The sequence below is a fragment of the Heloderma suspectum genome, chromosome 3 (assembly GCF_057233095.1).
Source record: "Heloderma suspectum isolate Gila_16-S chromosome 3, 16-S_ref, whole genome shotgun sequence".
In the NCBI taxonomy this organism is placed as follows: Eukaryota; Metazoa; Chordata; class Lepidosauria; order Squamata; family Helodermatidae; genus Heloderma; species Heloderma suspectum.
The window spans coordinates 86,456,384-86,480,472 of record NC_139460.1 but is presented as its reverse complement, the minus strand read 5'-3'; the positions used below and the strand labels follow the sequence as shown (position 1 = coordinate 86,480,472).

Genomic DNA, 24,089 nt, shown 5'->3' with positions numbered 1-24,089 from the left:
ATCATCTAGCATGTAATTTATTTATTTTTTTACAGCTGTTGCACACTGAGTTGACATTTTCCTTAACCTATCTACCACACCCCCAAGTTCTCTTTTCTAGTTAGTCATTGTCAGTTCTTCAGACCTCATCAGTGTATATGTGAAGTTAGGATGTTTTGTCCCAATGCGCATCACTTTACACATACTCATTTGCCATTTTGTTGCCTATTTGCTTAATGGAAAAATCTATGTGGAACTCTTTGTAGTCTGCTTGTGGTTTTAGTATCCTGAGTCATTTGATGTCAATATGCAAACTTACCCACTTCACTGCTCATCCCTAGTTCCAGATTATTTATGAACAAGTTAAAGAGCATCAGTCCCAATACTGGTTTTTGAGGGACCACTTCCTATTTTCCTCCACTAGAAGAGCTGCCTCTTTATATCTACTGCCTGCTTTTTGTTAGATAGTTAGCAATAAGAGGACACAGCCTCTTAAGCCATTACTACCAAGTTTACACAGGAGCCACTAGTAAGGGAAGCAAGATGAACATGGGCTTTTCTTCTCTTTATGCAACTCTAGAGGTGAAAGTCAAGGATCTCCCCCATGGTCAGAATGATCTGTAAGATCAGAAGGCTGTTCGTATTCATGGATCTCACCTCAAAGCAGATCTCCTACTCCAGGGGTGGGCAACTTGTGGCCCCCCAGATGTTTTGGCCTACAACTCCCATCAGCCCTAGCCAGCATAGCCAATGGTTGGGCTAATGGGAGCAGTAGGCTAAAACAGCTGAAGGGCTACAAGTTGCCTACCCCCATACCTAATCTAAATCCTACATGGCACACTGGATGTGGAAAAAGATGGAAGTCACTAGTGCTTCCGCTTTAACTGCTTATTTGAATGTATTCCCTACAGGCCAACTCAAGGTTTGTGTGGAACTTGGGTGTTTTGAGTCCCCTTCCTAGCACCTCTCCCATCGTAAGTTCCTTTTGTGATGAACTGTCTTCTGCCTGTACCAACAAGCGCCATACTGGTGAGGGCTGAAAGGAACCCCTCCAGTGCCTTGCTCATCAGAAATTAGGACCTCATGCAGAAGGGTCTGAGGCCTCAAATGTCCTTTGAGATTTTTCCCATTTCCTGGTGGGAATGATACATGACTGCCACAGAGCACAACCCTGTCATGTGGGTTACAAGGAACCCAAAGGAGTTCCCCTCTGCTTCAGACATTCATCTGACTGGGAAATGGACATCACAGCAAAGACCCCAGCATGGGGTCTCTGTGGTGATCTCCCATTTCTTGATTGGCACATGACAGCAGCAGACAACACAGCACTCTCCTGCACGCTCAGGTTTCTTTGCTGCAACCAGGCACAGTTCCCAGCAAATATTAAGAACTTGGTTGCTTGTGTACCTCCCAAACACTGGAATTCAAAAATAAAAACAAAAGCTCTAAAACTAGGTTCTGCACTTAAATCATAAATATTACATGAAATATCAATTATGACACAAATCCTATTCCAACCACTTGGCCGGATGTCCTAAGTACCTAGAACAATTAAGGTTGCCAGGTCACAAGTGAGAACTCTTAAATCCCCTGATGCATCATAAGGCAAGGCATGTGTCGTTATCCCAATAATACTTCCTCATCCTCACATAGCTGTAATTAAAGTAAAGCAAGAGATGTAGCTGCAAGCTAAGTGCAGCTTGGCCCTCAGACACATTTTGTTGGTATCGCCAAATCCAACCTCTTGATCATGAACATGGTGTTATAATCTTGTGGGGCTGCATATGTACATACAGACTACCAGCTCACCGAGAACGGACCCATCCACTACAGTTAGAGAATTGTTTCCATATTTGGTTTTGCTGTTTGCATTTCTCATTTATGCTAGGAATTCTATAAGTGATGTTTTGCTTTTAAGACAACCAGATCTGTAAAGTAGTTTGGTATGAAGAGTCTCATCTTCAAGAGACTGTTTACGGGTGTGTGTGTGTGTGTGTGTGTGTTGGTCTAATACATGTGGGTTGGCCATATGTATTGGCCCACCACACAGAAGGATGGATTTAGGGACATCAATAGAGCCAGTTGCAAAGAACACCTTTTTGCATTCATGCCAGGACTTTGTGAGGATACAGTTGCTTGGGAGGTTGTGCTCACATCTTAATGCAAGGATAGGCAACCTCAGGATAACTGGGAGCCATCCCCTGCCCCCCATGGGCTGCAGTCTTCCAAAGGTGATTTGTTTAAAAAAAAAACAACCAAGGAAGGTGTCCAAAGCATTACAGATTGCTGAAAGCTAAATTTGACCCTTTTAGGGCTCCACAGGAGTTATGGAGCCCTAAAAGGGTCAAATTTAGCTTGCAAACAAGATAGATTTGACTTTTTGGCATTCCATAGTGCTCCAGGCACCTTTTTTGTTGTTGTAAAAGAAAATCTTACTTTTTTTCCAGGGTGCAGGAGGCAATGGGGGCTGGCAAGGGCCACATGTTGTCCACCCATGTTAAGGGAATATCTACAACACCCGCCCCAACCTGGCCCCCTTGATGCTTTGGGCCTCAACTTCCATCAGCCCCTTCTTCAGTTATTCTCTGCTATCTTAAGATGAAACTATGCAATTTACTCATAAGTAGACCTATTTTATTTTAGTGGTGTTACCTGATTCATCTATGTTGCTAGAGAGTGTGTTTCCCAGCAATATGCAGTGAGTTGGTCACAAAAATGAAAAGGAGTTGCACTAGGCTCCTGCATTAAAAGCCTATAGCAAGATAATGCTGCCTCTTCAGTTATTCTCTTCAACCCAAGAAATGGAAACTTGCTTTTAATGAATAAAAATGAAGTACTCGGGATTCTGAGGGATGCAGCATGTTTTTAATGGAAAGCCACATTAAGGAACTAATACGGTAATCATGGCCTTGCAGCTTTCTAGCTTCCCTGCTAAACTTTATAAAACAGTGCAGCCAAGGTTCTCAAGCAGAGCTAAAGACACCTCTTATGGAAAGATAGATATCAGACAAAAGATCACTCCATACACTTCCATCTCTATTTCTCCACAACAATCCCGCTCACAGTCATCCTATAATAGCCTCTATGATGGTCAGTTTCCCTTTTTCCTTATTACTTGCCAATGCTTTACCCTCCTTGAGCTTCTCTTATCCTGTTCCCCAGTCAGCTTCACACATACCTTTTCTTCCCCCCATCCCCAGCTTGCAATTTCTTCCCATTCTGGCCCACAAGCTGTGGGCTCCCAATCTTAAAATGTCATAGACCAGCCTGCTGCAACCTGTTGCCCTCCGAATGTGTTAGACTACAATTACCACCATGCCCCTTGGAGAAGGCACCATGCAGCTGCCATACACCATGCAGCTGCCATCACCACAGCCACTATCATGTCTTTTTTGGTTAGACCTAGCACACGTTTTGGAAGTGCCTGATGCTGTAATTTTGGTGAAGCTTAATGGATCCATTCTGGAATTGACTAATCCTTAGAGGGAGATGTGATAGCAGGAGGTCACTGTCATATATTTCAAAGTTGCTTCTACATGCATGCATGCAAATGGCTTCATTAACTGTTGCTTATTGTCAACTGTCCCAGCACTGTACTCCAAATTGCTTGTGGTTCACAAGCCACATTGCTCATTTTATTGAGAGAGAGAGAGAGAGAGAGATCAAGTATTTGATCGTAAATTGGTTCTTTTCTCCCCATTGTACAATAAGTATCCATTTCAATAACAGTGCCTTTGTTGTAGGTATGTGGGTGGGCTTGGGAATTCTCCAAAACACAGAGCAGCTACAGATGTTACACTCACATGCTCTCAGCCAAATGGATTGTTAGTTCCATGTTCAGCTGCTGGAACAGGATCACAATATCTTAAGAGAAGGTTTCACAGTAAGTTGTGCAGGCTGTTGCTTAAGGTTTTTCCCAAGTGCACTAACATAGCAGCAATCTGTTCTATGCATCAAGTAATACCCTTCACCTCTGTGGTCACCCGCCCCCGCGCCCCCGGTCGTTGCCAGATAGCACTGAAGTGTATATTTGGACAGTTGCAAGGAATAACTATCGGCTCAATACGTTGAACAGTTAGGTGCCCAAATCCACAGCTTCAACCCAAGCTTCTGAAGAACCAACACAATTTGACACACCACAATCGTGGCATAATCACCACATACCTAGCGGATTACAGGCTTCAACACATGGTGTCAATTGTTGGAGCTATAGTTGCTCCTGCAATTTCACTGGTTTAAACTGCTCTACTTTCCTGAAATGGCCCACTCAGAATGCAGAGGAAGTATTTTATTCCTGCTTTGTCTCAATATTATCAAATCAAAATCTTGTATTTTGCCAGACTACATGCATGTTTGGGTTTTAAATTCTTTTTTTTAAAAGCCCAATTTTCATCATTCTTTTGTCTGCCACAATAACCCTTGCAATTTCATCCACTTTAAAGGCTGGTTCACATTTCACAGAGCCTCGTGTGGCGCAGAGTGGCAGGCAGCAGTAATGCAACTGAAACTCTCCCCACAACCCGAGTTCAATCCCAGTGGAAGCTGGTTTTCAGGTAACAGGCTCAGGTCAACTCAGCCCTCCATCCTTACGAGGTTGGTAAAATGAGTACCCAGCTTGCTGGGGGAAAGGTAGTTAGGACTGGGGAAGGCAATGCAAACCACCCTGCTATACAGTCTGCCAGGAAAATGCCAAGGAAAAACGGCGTCCCTCTAGGGGTCAGTAATGACTCGGTGCTTGCACAGGAGGAACCTTTCCTTTCCTTCACATTTCACCCTCCTTAAACTATTCACACTACTTGTCTCTATGAGAAGACAGGGGGCTCCCTTCCAGTAAACAAGCAGCCACCAAGACTTGACAGCTTGCCACACTCTTGCAAAGAGGATTAGCCACTGCCACACATGCTCCAAAATGGGACACCACTAGAGTGAATAATTTATTGTTTTGGGGCAGTGGGGGAGGAAAAGGAAAAGGCTAGAGCAGCTGCCAGGAGTAAACGTGATGGCAGCAGTGGATATCTCTTTGGGACATAGCAAATGGTTAAGGATGCTAAGCACACTCAAGGCTTGGCTGCTTATTTACCACTACTAAATATTAGTGGACCAGTAATAGTCTAGAGAACAGTAACAAGTCACGTCCATGTGTTGCCTCACAAAGGGATTGAAGTGCGAACTGCCCCTTAAAGTTAAACTTGTCTGAAATATACTATATAAGAGTATTTATGAAGCACCGAAATTAAGATAACCCACCAAATCCTTCACAACAAAAAGTGCTAAAACAGGTGACATTTCCAAAATAGTTTCAGAAATACTTGTGTGATTTTTTGTACTTTTATTTAAACTTTGTACAGAAGTTAAACATTTCCATACAATAACTCTGACAGAACAAAATTCCATATTCAAAAGGAATGTAAACTGCAAGAAATACAGTTTTAATTATCCAAATACTCTAATAAGAGTTTTATTTTGAAGACTAATTCAAGAGGCAAAAAAAATATGCATACGGTATACAACAAACAATATACACAGGGCTAGCAATGAGAACTGAGTTTTGCATCAGAATTTACTTCAACATCATATTAGCAATATTCTATACAATCAAAACATGCCAAATTGGTAGTTACCGATAGTAGCAATGTAAAATGAATATTCATTTTCTTAACACTTCTAGATCTGTATTACTACTATAAGAAGTTTAAAATCAAATGTCCTTTCTTGTCAGATCATGGACATTTAAAAAAAATAAAAACCCTGAAAGCAAGTAGGTTCATTATATCTGTATGCTTGTTTAAATTTTTTCCCCCTCACAAATTTGGGTGGAGTTTAAAGACTTGACATGCTGCACAACATCATTTATTTTTGGTCTGCAAAATCTTTTAGTTTGATGTCTCTTTAAAAAACAACAAAGCTATTCTGTGATCCATAATTTACATAAAAGCTGCAAGAATTACAATGGGAGCAAAACCAGAGGTAAAAAAAACACTTCACAAATCTAAAATTTAAAAAGTATAATACTTATATATCAAAAAGGTACAAGTTAAAAGCAGCATCACATTGACACTGTACTTAAAACTAAGAGGATGAACAAAAAGGTATTTCTGTAGCATTATTAGAAAAGAATTTGCTTTCTTCTTGAAGAAGACTACTAATTTTTTTTTGCACAGCAACTATTTTTATATCCACCTCATTTAAAAGCATGTACTCATAGACACTTAGCATTGTCATATGTCATTATCATTGCTCAGTGTCTGACTTTGCCCAGTGAAGCTGATAAATGCTATGGAAAAGTAGTGTCACCAGATGTCACTACATAACATTTTATATTAGATACAATCAGAACAAAAATAAAGCATTTGCTTTTAAAGCAACACCCCCAGAAACAGTTTTGTAGGAAAGAAAAGCTATTTTGCCAATAAGTTTGCCAAAGGTCTCACAGTGAAATTAGAAATCCTAATTATATATACTTACATTCTAGAACTACTCTTTACCCTAAAGCTAATTAAAAACACATTAAAAACCATTGAGTTATACACAATTTATTTAAAAAGAACCTTTAAGTATTTCACACACCTTTGATTTAGAATATCACATGTAACAACGTTAGGTTTATTTTCAAAACATTTACTTTGAAGGGCACAGAACACACAGTATACTGGACAAACAATGAATACCTGCATTTTAAATACATCACCATACTTTAAATGTCCTTAAAAAACTAGATTTGTGAGTTTAATATGTATACTTTATGAGGAAACACACGCACACACACACACCCTAATACATCATAATTTACCCTAGGATAAAGATTTAAAAATAAAGCTGTAAAATTTAACACAAGCACATTTTTCTGTCTAAAAGTACTTTCTTCAATCACTGATAGCCTACACCTCATCCCTTTCCTCTTTTATGAAGGTATTTTACACTAGCAAGATGATTTATGAGGCACACTACAAGTAGCATGCTGAGATTTTTGAAATGTGGTAGAAGGGAATGAGAAAGACCTGAACAGCACAATCCTATGCAGGTCTACTGGGAAATAAGTTCCATGGAGTTCAATGGGTCATACTCCCTAGGTAAATGTGTATAGGACTGCAGCCTTAGGGCACTATCCAAGATGACATGAGCATTAACATAAATTATGTTACGCTAGCATAAGGGACCTTTAGCACAACGCCAATAGTGTTAGCTAGTGTGACAGGATTCCCCAGAAAACCCATCATGCCAGCTAATGCTACTGACATTGCAACAAAAGTTCCTTAAAACGTAATTCAAGTTAGCGCTCACGTCCAACTGGAAACCGCCCTTAGCCTTCAACATTTCTGGATAGCAAAGCAAGGAGGAAAAATCCCTTGGCAACAAAAGGACTAAGAAACTTAACAGAAGCTATGTTTTCTCTGAATACAGTACAAAAATACAGCTTTATTTAGATAATGTTTTTGTTTGCTTAAATAAGCAAATACATTTTAAACCATTATTTTAAGAAAAGGTATGAAAGCCTGAAGTAGGGCTTGATCAAGTGGTATGTTGACATGCAAGGCAATGATTTGCCACAGAGACCCAGAAGGACTTCCCACACAACTGGCCAGGTTCATAATTGGAATGTTTGCATGGTCCTATATGTAGACTATGGCTACTGATGGAGGCCAAAAGCTTTGGTCCTATGACCTAATGGCAGTCTATGGGAAGTAGTTCCTTTGCATTTCTGTTAGCCTCACACCCAGCTAAATAATACTACAACTAACAAGGATCCCTTTTGTCTACACTACAAACCACAAGGCTGATAGAGGCATATTCATGGAAAGCCACAAAAATCATTTCTAGCACATAGTCCATAGGATCATCAAAGTTGGAATTTTGCTCAGTGACCAGATTTATTAGAAGGAGCAGAAGTTTTTACAGTGGTTTACAAGCTTCAGAATGCTTATTTGTATTAACATAAAATTGTATTAAAATAATTTCCATGTAGTACAACTGCCAACAGGGTCCACTTCTAACTACTATAGTTAGGCTGCCAGGAAATTGTGATGTGCTGAAACATTCCTCTTAGGGTGATTTTTCTTTAGGTCTCCTTAACATTGCTAATTATAGTTGTGTAGCAGAGGGCTACATAATATAACATGCAGTGATCTGGAGATACATAGCACACTTTTTTATTCTTTAGAGATCAATTGTTCTATACGCTATGTCTTCTTTGAAAGCAAACCAAATTACCACACAACAGCCATTAACAGTTAACTTAAGCTACAACTTGCTGTTTAAATAATGTCTAGTCTTTAAAACTAGAAAGACAGATAAGAGAACGATTTAGAAAAATATATATATGCACCCTCATGAGATAGGTAGAAATGCGAAGACTCAGCAAGTAGTAAGTATTTTCATCACAGATGAGATGCACTAACCTAACAAGGTTATATTTTGCTACTTAAAGGCACTGTAACAAGCTATTACACATTTACTTTCTTACTTTGAAGTTGACAGCATAATTACAAAATATTCTAAAAGGAATGTTTGGTAGTAAGAGTAAAAGAATATGGAAAGCCCAATTAAGGGTGCAATCCTATGCGTGTTTAGACAGAAAAAAGGTCCTACAACTCCCAGCATGCCCCAGCCAGCCATGCTGGCTGGGGGATGCTAGGAGTTACAGGACTTGTTTCTGTCTAAATATGCATAGGATTGCACCCTAAATTATGGTTCCTGCAACCACAGACAGACTGAATGAAGAGGTTACATCATATAAGTTACACTTAGGATATCTTCTGCTCAAGAGATAAAACAGGAAGAAATAGGGCTGCCAGATTCCAACCCAGAGAGATGGCCTGTCACTCAATAGCCCAGTTCAGACAGTCAACCAAAACTTGGTTTAGAATTGAACAAACCATGGCCAACCCAGGACCCACACGCTCACCTTCTCCTTTCCTCTGCAAGCAAGCAGAGGAAACTTTAGAACAAACCACATCTCTGTGTTAGGTACAAATTCAAACTGCAGTCTTCTGTACCAAAGCTAGTTAATAAAACAAGATATTAGACCATGGCTTGGCATTCTGGTTTGTTTTAACTTTATTTAGAAGATCTGAACTTGGCCTTAAGAGTTCAGCTCCAGCAAAGGTAAACAATAGCACATTTCACCCAAAGTTCCCAACAGCCTCTTCACTCACCCTTACTCCCCCCAAGTGCTGTGGTAACCAAGACAATAGTTGCCCCCATCAGAGACAGAACAACAAAGCAGGATATGACGCTGCTGCCTATGCCCTCACCGCCTCTGACATCTTTAAAGTGACAGGCAGAGTCTCTGTTTTGGAACATAGCAATCCTAGCAGGAGAGCCCAGAAGCAAAGAGAGGTAAGCATATGCCAAGAAAAGCATTAGAAGTTACCAAATAGCTGCCTAAATGACAGATAATATTGCAGGCTACACAAACCATGTACAGACAGCAGGGAAAGCAAAAAAAATATTAAAGACCCATATAGGATAAACTGGCAGGTAAAAGTTTTTCTATGGACTTTCGCAAAGTTTTCCATTATTATTTAAACGGCAAAATGGTCCAATATTTAGGAATTTATGCACTGCATTGTTACTTGGAATCCAGCTATATTACATTAAGAGTCCATTTAAAATAGATCCAAAATAAACTCTGCCATATACATTCATAATACTGCATAAATATTAAGTGACTTGAGATTAGGACACAGGGAGCATTAGACATTGTTATTTTAATGTGGCAGTAAGGCCTGGAACATGGCTTAGTCTATACAAGGCATCTGAGGAATGAACGGTGGGAGCCACACAGATCCCTGAGCTGGTCCACCTGTACATGACAGCTGGCAGCAATTCATTCAACACAGCCATCTCTGCAAGTGCCAGGAAAAGCAACACTCTCCCGACTTGGCAGCGATCATACTTAGCCAGATCTCAAAGTTGGCATCAATCACTCCCTTTGGCCAGGGAAGGCCACTGGTCTGAGGAGGCTCTTGGCCCAGTGCACAAGGAAGCCCTCAATTCATGTTCCTATCATGAACAGAAGCCATCTTCTAAACCAAAGTCTCTCGAGTCCATTACACAGCATGCTGCTTTTAAAATTACATCGGTTAAACAAAGTTAAAACCAACAGTTCAGTAGAATATATGCCTGTTTGATTCATATTCTACCACCATTTAGTAACATTAGTAAGCAAGTTGTTTTATTGATACTATTGGAGAAACTGCAGAGCAATATGATTAAAGATCATATTTTCCCAACTTGATTTTTAAAGACTGTTGTCAGCTGCTGCATGGGCCCTTGCAGTCTCAGCATTTGCAAGAAATTAGGTGTAAAAAGGAGTAATAGGAAAAGGCATTTGTTTATTATTAGTCGGGATGCCAGCCCTCAGTACTGCACCCCTAACAATTACAGAAGGGGTGGGGAACCTGCAGCACTCCAGGTGTTGTTGAATTCCTATCAGCCCCATACAGCATTTGCAGTCCCACAAGATCTGGAGGGCCACAGGTTCCTGTTCCCTGAACTATATTAATGCACTTCTTGTTAATTTGCAGTTTTAAGTCTAATCCTAAACACTAGGGAATACTCCCCCATGCTCAACTTGGGATGGAACCAAGCCATTAGGAATGACATTGCAGAATGCTAAAGAAGAGTTCTCCTCCAAAAGTTCTAAATTTGCTTGTACTTGCCAGCTCCCACCCCCATGGGTCCTGCCATCTACCTTGTGGGTGCCAATGCTCAGGCAAGGAGGTACATCTGCTGATCTCCACACTGCTATGTAAGCATTCAGAGCACTGAGGGGGAGGGAGACGGTGCTTCTTTCTGCCACTGCAACAGCAGCTGCGGCCACCAAGGTAGCAGGAATTCTACTCTGGCTTTCTCAAGCCAGAGAAAAATCATGCCTGCAATGCTTGCCTTCATAATGAAGTCAAACATTACAGATGCTGAAGTTCATATTCATATACATGTTGTATACCATTTAAATCTGTTCTGTTTTGATAACCATAGCCTTAATTATACACTTTTCATCATATCCATAGGAGACATGTAGCCTCAATATGAAAGAGTATACATGTCTTAGAACGAGAAAGTGTTTGTTTTTAAAGGAAAAGCTACATTTTATTCTCCCCCTCTGTTCCCACCCACCCAACAAAAATAAACCCACATAAACAATCAGAAAAGGCCTACACTTTTCTGTTTTTCTTAATTCCAGTATAGATTCATCCTCATACAATAGATTTGCGCTATTTGTTACTTCCCCATTGGAACAGTTTCAAACAAATTGTTACGCTATAAATATAGACTTCAGAGACTGGTTTTGTGAAGAGCATGCTAGGTTCTTTCCTCTCATAAGATATACTATGGGGCGTTATTGGCGTGGATCACACATAACGACAACCCACACTTTATTAAAAAATATATTGGGTTGTTATGAATGAAGGAGAATGCACCAGTATGCTGTCCAATCGCTCCTACTATAAGCAGAAAAACAATCCACAGGCCTTGGTTTATTTTGTGTTATATGCAAACCAGGACCTCTGGCTTGTCTCTCCCCTGACAAGTCAGAGAAAGAACCCAAGAACAAACCACAGGTTCTTTCTCTCTCTCATCAGGAAAGAGACAAGCTAGAAGTTGCCAGTTGCCATTATGTGTGAACCGGCTCACTGTAATCCTACAGAATTTTAATGGACAAAATTAAAAACATATCCAGATGTACAATAATATACATTTATGGAGAGAACACATTTTGATACACATTTATGAAGAGAATACAGCTCAAACTCCTTAGCATCAGGACTATTCTTTCTGCATAGCTTTGAATGCATCTATTTTGTTTTTGTAGATGACATTATTCATTGCTATTAGCAGACTTCTGATATAGATAGCAAGAGTACATATTGCGGTTTTAAAATATTTGGTTTTATCTAAAAGGGAGAAAAGACAGCTGTAGACTTAGTAGTACAGAATTTCAGGCCATTTGAGATACACAGAGTAAGGTAAAAACTCATTTAGAATACTGGGTTTTCTGCTGGGAATATAGTTTGATCTGGTGTTTGAAGAACATGGGGGGGGGGAAGAATCAGGAAAATGTATTTTACTAGGACAACTCTGAATATTCAACCTTCTCACACTTGAACACTCTATATAATAATTTTAAAGGTTTTAAGTGTTAATATTCTAAGTTTAACACCATTTTCACTTTTGCTGAACCTTTGACAGAATGTTTTAATATTTTACCTTTAACATACTAATTTCTTACTTTGGTATTCTAAAACCCAACTTTTAGAACTACATGAAATACCACAGACATTCTGCGTTAAAGTAGAAACGCTATGATATAAAAAGTCTAATGATTTTGAAATCAGGTTGAAAAAGAATTTGGCTGACAATAATAGTGTAAAGTATGCCTGAGATGTAAGACATAAAACACACACATATTTATATATAAATATTTCTCCAAGGACCTGCATCTCTACTTCTATATGTTTAACCAGACTTTAAAGATTCATGATTTGTTCAGAAAGAGAAATAAACAAACATGAATATTCCAAGTGAACACACACAGAATAGTCCACTGTTTAGTAGCAATTTAACTTTTGGAGTCTCATCCAGCATTTGTAGACAAATAGTCTCATCTTCTCCCTTATCCTGGGTTACTCTATTGTTCACGTTTTTGCTTTTAAAGCCACAGAACCAATCTATGAATTTCCAGTGTTTATCATTACTCTCTTCCTCAGTCTTCTTTTTACCCATAAGAGCTGCCTGTCCATTAGAATAGCAATCAACTGGTGTCTCAATTTCAGAGTTACTCATAGAAATCACTGGATTGCTGTCATCTCTGCAAGTAATTAGAAGATTGACATTTTCAGGCTGATCATTTTTAACATTTTCTCCAGATTCACCATTTGAAGATATAGTGTTGGGAGTTTCAGTGTATTTTAAGATGGTCTTCTCGTGTGCTTTGAACGAATTGTCTGCTGATGTGCTTTCTTTTATAGCCCTGTTCTTCATAGACCAAAATGTTGTCGTCCGAATTTGTTCCTTTGAAGGTGGCGGTGTAAGAAAGCTTACAATTATAGTCACAATTCCAGTGATCCAGAACAGTGCTGTAGCAACATACATGTAATGGATACTTCTGATAAAGAATGGCCTAGTGTCTGGTTGGTTACATTCAGGGACACGATAGATAAATGCCAGTATCAGTCGTATAGCTCCAAAAGCAAATCCAACCATTCCACCAAAGAAGGCGCCTTGTTCATTGCAACGCTTCCAAAATACCCCCAAAAGAAATATAGCAGCCACTGGTGGAGTCAAATAGTCTGCTACCTCTTGTATATATAGATACATTTGGCCTCCTTGCATTTCCACTATTATTGGGACCCAAGCAATGCTTATTACCACCATGAAAAAAACAAAGACTCTTCCAACAATCATCAGTTCTCTAGATGATGCGTTCTTCCGTATGAGGAGCTTGTAGACATCGAGTGTGAATATAGTACTGGCACTATTAAATATAGAATCCAAATCACTCATTAGTGCAGCAATCATTACAGCCATCATAAGGCCCCGCAGGCCAACAGGAACAAGCTTCATTACCAAACGTGGATAGGCAATGTTAGAGCATCCAGCTCTGCTTCCACAAACTTGCAAACAATGTTCTGGATTGATACATGCAATATCATCTGCAAACAGTATTCGTGAAATCATACCTGGGACAACTATAAGGAACATAGGCAAAAGCTTTAAGAAACCTGCCATTAAAGTGGCTCCTTTGGCATGAGCGATATTTTTTGCTGCTAAAACCCTCTGAACAATGACTTGGTCTGCACACCAGTACCATACAGAAGCTGGAGTCTGTCCCAAAAGGAAACCAGGCCAAGGAACATCTTCATCAGTTGGTTCACGCAACATTCTCAGTGAATCAGGCTTTGGGTCAACATGACAGGAATTAGTGTTGGAAAGGTTATATGTCAACAAGATTGATGTAATATTTGGTTTTGCCAACATATACCTTCTTTTAACTTCTTCAAACCCACCAACTTCTGTAATACTTATGATCATAAGTGTGAAGGCACCAATAATCATAAGCAAAGCTTGAACCGTGTCTGTGTAGATGACAGCCACAAGACCCCCAGTTACTGTCAGCAATGCAGTCATTCCAATCAACAGTATAACGGACAAATAAATATTCCAGCCCAGTGATTCTTGAATAAACAGTGCACCTGAATACAAGTCTACTGAAAGTTTGGTGAAGATATATAGAATCAGAGACAACACTGCAAAGTAAACTTGAATTCTATGCCCTCCAAAACGTTTGGATAAGTACCCGGGCATGGTGTATATTCCAGATCGTATGTAGACTGGAACAAAGATCCATCCTAGGAGCTGCAAAAGCATTAAGGCATTGAATTCCCATGCCCCCACGGCAAAGCCACTTGCGGCTCCAGATCCTGCAAGCCCAATGAAGTGTTCACTCCCGATGTTGCTCACAAACAAGGAAGCACCAATTGCTACCCATGTCATAGATCGCCCTGCCAGGAAGTACCCACTTACAGTGCTCCGATTGTATTTCCACATGGCAAAAAAGCCTATGCATAGCACAAGCACAAAATACAGTGCCACAATGGCAATGTCTGCTGGTTCCAAAGCTGCCCTCATTTTTGTAAACAAAGTAACTTCCAAACGCTGACGTTCAGGTCACAGACCCCAAGCCTTAGTAAAAACAAATCAGCTCAGTTTTACAAACACTGTGGTTCAAATTCTTTGTCCATTGATTTGCTGTCTTGACGGTAGTGGTTGTGGTACAACTTTGAGAAGACAAAAACTGTTTTCTCCGCTTCTTAAATACTTAGTGCGCACTTTTATTCGCCAATCCACAAGAGCATCACCATTAACTTTGTTGATGTAGGAGAAATTCTTAGTTGCAGCTAAGTCTAGTGAGGCCTACTGTACCAACCCTGCAAGGCAGCAAAGACAAAAGACAAAGACTGAATTAGAGAAGGCTTTCACTAAGTACCAGAAAAATTTGAATTGTCATAACAAGTAGTTGAATAGAGCTTTTCTTCCCTTGGAAATGTTATGTAGAGTTTTGTATCATGCAAGAAATAACTTTCAAAGACTATAAGCAGAGTTCACCAATAAACTAACAGAATGTGTATTGTTTTCATTGAATAAGATGCCAGACTTGCAACAGTAAACAAAAATGTATCTTCCTGGCCAGAGAAATTCTGATGTTCAAAATGATGATACATCAGCACCACACAGGCACTATCAAACTTTATTCTGGCCACACATGAACATATTAAATTTATAATTCATTTAAATTTACAAATGACTGCCGAACTGTGATGTCACTATACAATGCTATATCAGTAGATTATGTATAGAACATACTACTGTGTTACATTTACCACAAAAGCTTAACCAAGTGGCAAATTATACAACTGCATTTCTTCTCCCATTAATTTGCCTTCCCAAACTGTTACCTCCAAAATGCTTCCCCCAAACAGAGGAATGTAATCTTACACCACCTATACATGCGCATACTACGCGCACACACACCCCTCTCAAAACATTGTGCTGCATTTCATCAACTAGAACAGCAACAACAATACAGAAAACCCAGCAGTTAGTGGGAGAAGTGAGAGAAAGGATGAGGAGCCTAGACAATCCAGCATGCTGGGGCCTAGGACTCCCTAAGGGCACAATCTTATGCATGTTTAGACAGGGAAAATGTCCTACAACTCCCAGCATTCCCCAGCCAACTTGACTGGTTGGGGAATGCTGGGAGTTGTAGGACTGTTTTTCTGTCCAAACATGCATAGGATTGCACCCTAAGTATCAGAAGCCATAAGTCATCTGCCATAAGCAGCAGGGGTTATGGTACAAATGAGCTAGAGCAGGGCTCATGCTCTGACTATGGCACATAATTGGGTCAATACCTCTGCCTGTCTCTCCAGTGCTACATAGCTCCCTAATTTAGCAAAATCATTCCAAGGCATAACAGGGCTGTATACATACTGCAGTGTACACTAGGAACGACACCATCTCCTACTTCAGCCTTGACTAGTAGAACATGTCCCAAAAGGATTGGCACAACTGCTATTAAGTAATTTGGAAGGAGCAGTGGGGTGGGGGGGACAGCACCAGTAATGAGGAAAGCCTGGCAAAAATTGCAGCTTTAGCATGGAAACCCAAGTTGGACTTTGTCACACTGTTCTGTCCTACTCTAGTCCCATCTTCTATGGTATGATATTTGGGTACAATACAACTCTTGCCTTCTCCTGCCCCTGCAATCCCCCAGGAACCCATCTAACTCTTTCCCTTATGGATTATAACTTTGTATGTTTGGGGAGAATGGGACTCTGTATTAACCTAGAGTATTCCTAAATAATATAGCTTTCATCTTTCTTTCCTCTTTGTAATTCTCCTTTACTTCCTTAAAGCTGAGAGGACCACTATCTTTCTAGTAACAGGAAATCATACTACCAATGGGAAAAAGGCAGACATTCACAAAAAAGGTAGCTCATTGACACATTTCAAGAACAATGAATGCACAGAGAATAGGAAGTTAAGAGGAAAACGGAATGCAGGCACATGCACAGGAAACAAGGAAAATGCAGTAGTGAGGACAGAATAAAACATGCTTTAAAAAAGCAGATGGGAACTCAGGCTTAATGTGTCAAGTTCAGTATGGCTTATTATGTTCCCAAGTGGTGTACAGAAGACATAGCATAACGTTCATGAAGCGAATATGAACAGCTTAGAGGAAGACATTCCATCACCCTTTCAGTGAGTGCAATTCTACTATATACTAAGGCAGCAATTCTAATTAGGTTATGTGTTTTATTATTATATACCGCCTTGGGAGGATTCTGCCCTGAAAGGCAGCCAAGAAATATTTTAAATAAACCAATACAACAAAACCAGAAACTAAATGACATCTTTGGAGAGTGGCTATAAGATCACCTATTGTTTTATCTACATACCTAATGCTCTGACAACAATTAAATCTGAATCTGGGTGAAATTATTGCAAGAGCTGAATAGAAAGTGAAGGTATACATTCATAAAGCACAAATAATGAGATGACACCAAGTAACCTGTTACACAGAGAGATCTTTTTCAAACCCTTTTCAGCTCAACTCAAACCCCTTTTTGCACCAACATTCAACAAACTTACTCAAAGGTGATGTATTATATTGCTAAATAAAAATGCTGTTACTTCATTAGCCTTGGATACAATATGGTACACCTAAAGTGGCACACCATACTTGGACTCATAATCAGGTTATTATCTACTAAAATATTGAACTGGTTCCTAACAATACTAGCTGAATACTCACCCTGCATCTGAATTTGTGCATTTGGTTCTTCTATGTGATAACACATTCTATTTGTTTGTTGTCAAATATTATTTTACTCACGACTAACTCATCAAGTCAAGATCATTTTGAACCTTTACACCGGTCCTTAATTTTTTTACATCCAGCATGATATTGCATTACTTGTAAGCAAACCAATTCAGGTCACAACAATAAGATAACCTGTTCTGCACTTTAAGGCAGGGACAGGCAAACACGGGTCACAGCAGAGGGGCAGGCTAGTTTCAGGCTCATGCAGTCTACTTATTTTTTTTTACTACAATTCTTGCGGGCACCAGTGTGCTTTTAAAAACATAGTAAGAGCCATGCTGGATCTATCTAGTCCAACATTCTGTTCACACAGTGGCCAACCAGCTGCTGCGGGAAGCCCACAAGGAGGACATGAATGAAACAGCACGTTCCTGCTCACATTCCCCAGCAAATGATATTGAGGCATACCCCCCCCGGTCCCTTCTTAAAAACTGGTGTTACATTGGTCACTTTCCTACCCTCTGGTACAGAGGCTGATCTTGGGGACAGGTTACATATTTTCATTAGATGATTAAAAATGTACACAGCAAAGAAGCACAGCTCGTCTGTGTTAAAGAGAATATACTCAGGACTGTTTAAGAACATGTATGCCTTGCTCTATCAGTCTAAGACCAACCTAGTTCAGGATTCTTTACTAAAGTCCCAGCAATCAACAGGCACTATGTAGTCCACTCAGAAATTGGTCTGAGTAGACTACTCAATATGACCTACATGCTGCCACTGTTACATTACAGCGACATACATATGACCAGTTTTCATGTATAGAGACCAAATCTCTCTACAAGCCAAAAGAAGGGGTCATCTACACCACAGGGTTACTTTAGTAAATTTTTCTAGACAGGTAATTCACAGCTTTATGCAGCCCTAATACCAGCAGCGAATTGTTGTTACCAAATGTTTTCCCATAGCAACAGAAAGTATAACTCTTCAGCATTACTGCTACTAGCAAATTAGTCATTTTTCATTGCTACCATTACAGAACTAGCTAGAATGAAATGCAAGCACACCACACAGCGACTGATCAGCAATATCAGATCCTTTGAGACCTCTTTATTTTCTTTGTGTCCAAGATTTCTGCTCACCAACTTTCTATAAAATAAGAAAGGCAATTTACAAACAACTCAGTAAACATTTAAATAATCTAAAAATAGTTTAATGAAGAAACTAAGAACTAAAGATTAAAAAGCAGAGCATTAAATTGTATTAACAAGTTTTCAGAGTAAAACTTTGGATAAAAGGCAAATTCTTTTATTTTTCAGCCTAAATGAAATCTTAAAGCTAGGAATATATATGACATGTCAGCATCATGTGTTCCATCCTTTTCCTACACCCATATTATCACGGTCTACCAGAACTTTTCTTGCTTTATTTTTCTACTGTCCACAGTTTTAAAAAACCAATAGCGATTCACTCAGAAGTCTTCACTTGACCGTATCAGGTCTCACAACCCATCACCTATTTTAGTGAGAATGTCCAGAGAGGTAACCAAGTTAGTCTGTTGCAGCAAAAACAAAGTATTGTGGGAATTTATAGACTAATCAATCTATTATCACATAAACTGTCATGGACCCAGTGGAATGGGTCCATGAAAGCGTATGCCTTAATAAATATGTTCATCTATAAGGTACTGTAAGATTGTTAGTTTAGTGAGGTTCATAACTGTCTCATGCAGCCATGATTAACATAGCAGTTGCCCTCTGCTCAATCTGTTCACTTGATTTAGCTCCACCAACAGCTATCTATCCCACTCAGAAGCCTGTCTAAGCTGTTTAAACCTGGTAATGGCAATTTGAATGGTCTCTGCTGCTGCATCCCTGAAAGTCAGCAAGATTTTTGTCAGCTGTACACAGTTCGGAGACCCCAAGTAAACACAATGCATCCCACCTGTGTCTTTAAATACACACATTTAAAGCAGATGATGGTTGCAACAGCCACTGGGGTATGTGAGTGGGAACTGCTGAAACCAACCCCTGCCCATCCTGCCCCCATTTACTTTCCCCTTTTCCTGCTCTATGCTAAATGGAAGAGACCCAAATTTAAGACACAGTCTGCTGCCAATCACATGTAGTTTGGGCCCCTAAGTCTTATTGTTGTCTTAAAGAGTTACTACCACATGGTTAGATGAAATGTAGCTGGCCATTCACCTGCTCCCCTGGAGGCAACTCTTCTTTGACACAGGTAAACAGGCATGGCTTATCACATGCCTGAGACAGTCCAACTTTAAGGCACCTATACAGAAAAGATAATACTCAAGGACAGTTGTCCATTTTTAAAGCAAACAACTAATGGAAAGTTTCAATGCAAGCAACAGACAATACCAGGCATCCCTAAAATATAAAGAAAAGTCTACTCTAGCCTCTCCAAATCTAATTAAGAAAATGTTTTACTTTAAGAAGTATATTGTCTATTAAAAAATGGACATAATAAGTAAAGAAATGTCCACATTTCCTAGACATGGTGAATGAAGAAATTGCAGCATGAACTCATAGTGCTAAGAGATCAAGTGAAATGTTTAGTGAATGACTGTTCTTCTACTCATTCGTGCTTCTTTCCTTCGTATATTTAGGGGGGCTTCTGCCTGTTTTTGCACCTCCAGTATTAACAACAAATACCTCTTTAATGAACCCTGCCTGCCTCACACACTGTAAACTGCATCTCTAGAGGCATCCTTCCACCAAATGAGAAACCAACAATTCTTCAGATTATTTAAATATAAGGCAGCTGCTATATTGTGCTATCATATATTGAAAAAGAATATTGATTAAATAGTAAAATAGTTCCCAAACTCCCAAAATAATTTGAGATCATGTTTCTTTAGTTAATTTTATATTACACATCCAAGTCAATTTAATTCTAGACATACATTTTTCCACTGCTCACCAAGTTTAAGGGTTAAGAAGCTGAGCAGCACTGAACCAGATTACTATGAATGGGGTCAAATGAAGAGCCCTGTTGTACTCTGGGTGGATGGCAGTTTTAGCTCTTATCACCCTCTCCTGGTGAGTAAACAGAACAGCAAGGAAGACCACCTCAAGCCTAGCAGACTGAAAACTGAAATTTTACTTTAAGTGACTTCCAATGAAATCAAAGGGCATACTTACAACTTCCAAATACATTCATAATTGCCAACTAAGTTTCTGATCTTAGGGCAAGCTACCCTCTACGGCTTATGTTAGAATCAAAGCTACATTTCCTGATCTTTAATATACTCCACAAAACTGGCAAATACTGTGAACATTTTAGATTTGCAACACAGGTTTATTACATTTATTGCTAGCTAGATTGAGAAGCAATCAAAATTAATACTTTACACCAGTAGGCTTCAGTCTCTTCAGTTTGGGATCCATCATATTCACAGTCTGAACTGTGGGATCCACTTAGAACTCTTCTCCCACTTCTTTTTTGTCCTCTCTAGGGTGCAATCCTATGGCCGCTAGACATGGCCATAGGATTATTCGCTTTTTGGGAACTGACCTTGGAACCAGTGCTCCAAGGTCGGTTCCCAGAGAACTGCCTCCCCGCCCTATAAGAGGCATGGTTTGTCCCTAGCTCCACGCTCATAAGAGCAGCACAGAGCAGGGGGTAAGAGGATGCTCCTGGGGGTGGGGAGGGGCGGGCGGAAGTGTTGTTCCGATGCTTCCTATGCACTGTCCTGGCCTCTCCCACCACTCCAGCCCGCTCTGGCTAGATGGCTGAAATCAGCTCTCTAGCCGTTAATGCAAAGCAGCTGGAGCATGGAGAAGATCTCCTCTGCACTCTACCCGCCCTGCATTGGATAGCTGGTCACCTCCAAGTTTGGAGGCGGCCAATTATCCCTATAGGATTGCACTTTCCAAAACCCATAAAGAAATAGAAAAAGTTGTGCTGCTGGCGCAATTTCCATCTTAGGTTGGAGCAGAACCTAGTTGCAGGTTCCAATCCATGAGCAGAATACCTGTGCTTTAAACTGGGATTTCCAAGTTTAAACGCAGGTCATACAAAAACACAATTTCATTCTGTCATTTGTACTTTAAAAGGCCAAACCACATTTTCTACTTCTTTCTGAAGTTCACATAGCAAACATTAAAAAAAATCCTGTTTAGACCTGGAATTCAGAGTTAACCCAACACTTGGAAGTTACCCCAAAGTGACTAACAAATCGTCAAACCGATTTGAAGTCCACATATTATGTATGGAGGCAAGTGGATAGAACCAGTCCACTCCCCAAGCCATATTCTTTTGTGCAATAGACCTCTATGGAAGAGAGGCCTGTTTCCTTATACTAGCTCAAAACCCCAGGCATACAACTGTGAAGTTGTTAGAATATACTTTTGAAAATCTCCAGTTGGGGAATCCTAATGCTAACCATGAACTCTGATTGAAAAATTCCCATGTGGTGCTGCACAGGAGACTGACTGATGCTTTTTTGACAGTTTCTGTCCTCACATTTGCTGAAATGTATTTTAAATGTTTACTTTAACACCTAAGGTTAACAGCCCCGAAAGAAGCAAGAGTCAGTCAGCAACTCAGCATCTCTGTAGTTCGCAGTATTGTAACCCTCAGAAAGTCAGAGATTCCTGAAACCCACAGTATTTGAAGTCATGCCTGAAAAATAGGTGCTTATTTGTCTTGTACTTTATGGTGATAAGTCAGGAATCTGTGAAAATTCTGTATTAAAATTAAGGGAGAGAAGTCAAATATAAAATGAATCAAAACACATAGGTATATATAGAACAGGTGGGAGACAACAATCCAGTAAGTGCAAAAATTAAGAATATATGCAGCCCCCGCTTGAAAATAACCTCACAAAACACAACCTAACTCAAAGCTACTATACATGTTCAAAAGTGTGTGCACAGAACACACAGACTACATCTTCTAATGTGTATAGTTAAACTTTACTAAGCAAAAATAAGCAAAATACAGGTCCATACATTCCACTTAGAATCCTATTCAAATGTATGTGGGAGTAAGTCTCACCCAATGGGACTCAAGTAGACATGCATAGGATTACACTGCCAGGTAATTCTGTCACATAAGGATAATAAAAGCCATGCCGGCTCAGACCAAGGGTCCATCTAGTCCAGCATTCTGTTCACACAGTGACCAACCAGCTGTCGACCAGGAACCCACAAGCAGGACACGAGCGCAACAGCATCCTCCCACCCATGTTCCCCAGCAACTGGTATACACAGGCTCGCTGTCTCTGGTACTGGAGGTAGCACATAGCTCTCAGGTCTAGTGGCCATCAACAGCCTTTTACATCCAGGAATGAAAGGTGTTCAAAAAAAAAAAAAAAAAAACCACCCATAAGATCATGTACAGACTATACTATTCTAGATTTAAATATATATGCATTTCACACTTAACATTAACATAAGGATTCATTCACCTCAGTACCACTTACAGTGGCTGGCTCCTTATGGTTTCAGGCAGCAAACTTTTCCAGCCATACCTGGAGTTGCAGGGGATTGAACCTGGAACCTTCTGTATGAAAACAGGTGCTCTCTATCACTGAGCTATGGGCCCTCCCCTGCGCCTTTTACAGCCAGATCCAAGTTTCAATACACCACATTTATACTCACTAATAAGAAAGAAACCCAGCAGACCTTCTACACCACCTTTCCCTTACCACCGGGGGAGCTCAGTGAATGTAAACAACGGTGGAAAATATGTTTTGTTACAAGTTCCCTGCAATAGGCAGCTCTTCAAAAATTCAGTCCTAAACAGTTGATCCCCAGATATACACGAAAGTCATTCATGCGTCTTCTGTATATACCGGAAATCAAAGCCGGGGGGGGGGGGGGGCGGTTAGTATCGAAAAGGTGATCCGCCAGTAAGTATCCCAGTTCCTCTTACAAATCACCGTCTCTCCCAAGACAAGCGAGAAAGTGAGCTGGTGCGATGGAGCTGCCAGCAGGCGCAAGGAGACCTGGCCAAGGGTGCCGAAGGGCGTGAGTCTCCCGCTAGACTCTTGACTGGTCATGTCTACTGGACACCCGCCTGCCCAAGCGATTCAATTAAAGGGGCAAAGCGTCAGTCAACCTTTTCTAAGCGAGGAAGAACGAGTCTTTTAATAGCGTGCTGGGGTTTGTTTTTTGCAAGAGAAAGTCCACGTGCGCTTTAAGTGCTTGCGGAGGAGAAAAAAGGTAGCTTAAGCCGGCAAGAGTGCCGGCCCTCCGTTTTTAATTTCGGAAGCCATTTCCTTTCCCCCCTTTCCCCGAAGCTACCGGGCAAGCAAAGCCCGGAAAGGGGGAAGGAACAGAGCGAAGGGCAAGAGCGAGCACGTTCTTCCGGCGCCACAAGCTGCCGCGGAGGGGAAGAAAGGCCGGCCCGGACGGGAAGAGGCAGGAGGCGGAGAAGCATGGCTAGAAATTGGAAGTGGGGCTGGCGCGGGAAGCTCAGAGCGGCTGAAAATGGGAACAGGAAGGTGGGGGGGGACAGATAGCTGGCCTGTGGAGGGGAGGCAAGGGCTCAGGAAAGGGCACGGGCACAGGGCAAGGGTTATTTCCCCTCCAGACACACACGCACTCACCCTCCGCATGGCTTTGAGGATCAAAGCCAGCTCATAACGAGGCATCTTTGGAGGAAGAGGAGCGGCTCGGGGGGCCCCGTGAGGCGAAGGGAGGCGTGCGTGGCAACGAGCGCCAGGCCCGCTCCTGGTCCCAGGCTGCACCAGCGGCGGCGGGCGTGCGGCGCCTTTTAAAAGAGGTCGGTGGCGGCGCGCACACGGCGATGCCCACGC

The 24,089-nt window shown here is 40.8% G+C and overlaps 2 protein-coding genes across 2 annotated transcripts in view; both read right to left on the bottom strand.

The window, feature by feature from the left end:
• Positions 1–24,021, bottom strand: part of MRPS6 (mitochondrial ribosomal protein S6) — a 38,686-nt gene extending 14,665 nt beyond the window's left edge. The window contains exon 1 of the mRNA XM_084843674.1: positions 23,880–24,021. Within this exon, the coding sequence (XP_084699800.1) occupies positions 23,880–23,924 (45 nt within the window). The 5' untranslated portion in view covers positions 23,925–24,021. The remainder of the gene's footprint in view (positions 1–23,879) is intronic.
• Positions 2,387–24,021, bottom strand: SLC5A3 (solute carrier family 5 member 3). Its single transcript, XM_084843672.1, has 2 exons — positions 23,880–24,021; positions 2,387–14,909 (listed from the first exon to the last, which is right to left on the bottom strand). Exon 2 carries the CDS (start codon positions 14,608–14,610, stop codon positions 12,469–12,471), a length of 2,142 nt encoding a protein of 713 aa, XP_084699798.1. The 5' UTR covers positions 14,611–14,909; positions 23,880–24,021; the 3' UTR covers positions 2,387–12,468.
• Positions 24,022–24,089: the final 68 nt, after the last annotated feature.

What these genes read in the sequence shown, in the direction of transcription:
- SLC5A3 (XM_084843672.1), bottom strand. Translation starts at nt 14,610, where the DNA reads ATGAGGGCAGCTTTGGAACCAGCAGACATTGCCATTGTGGCACTGTAT.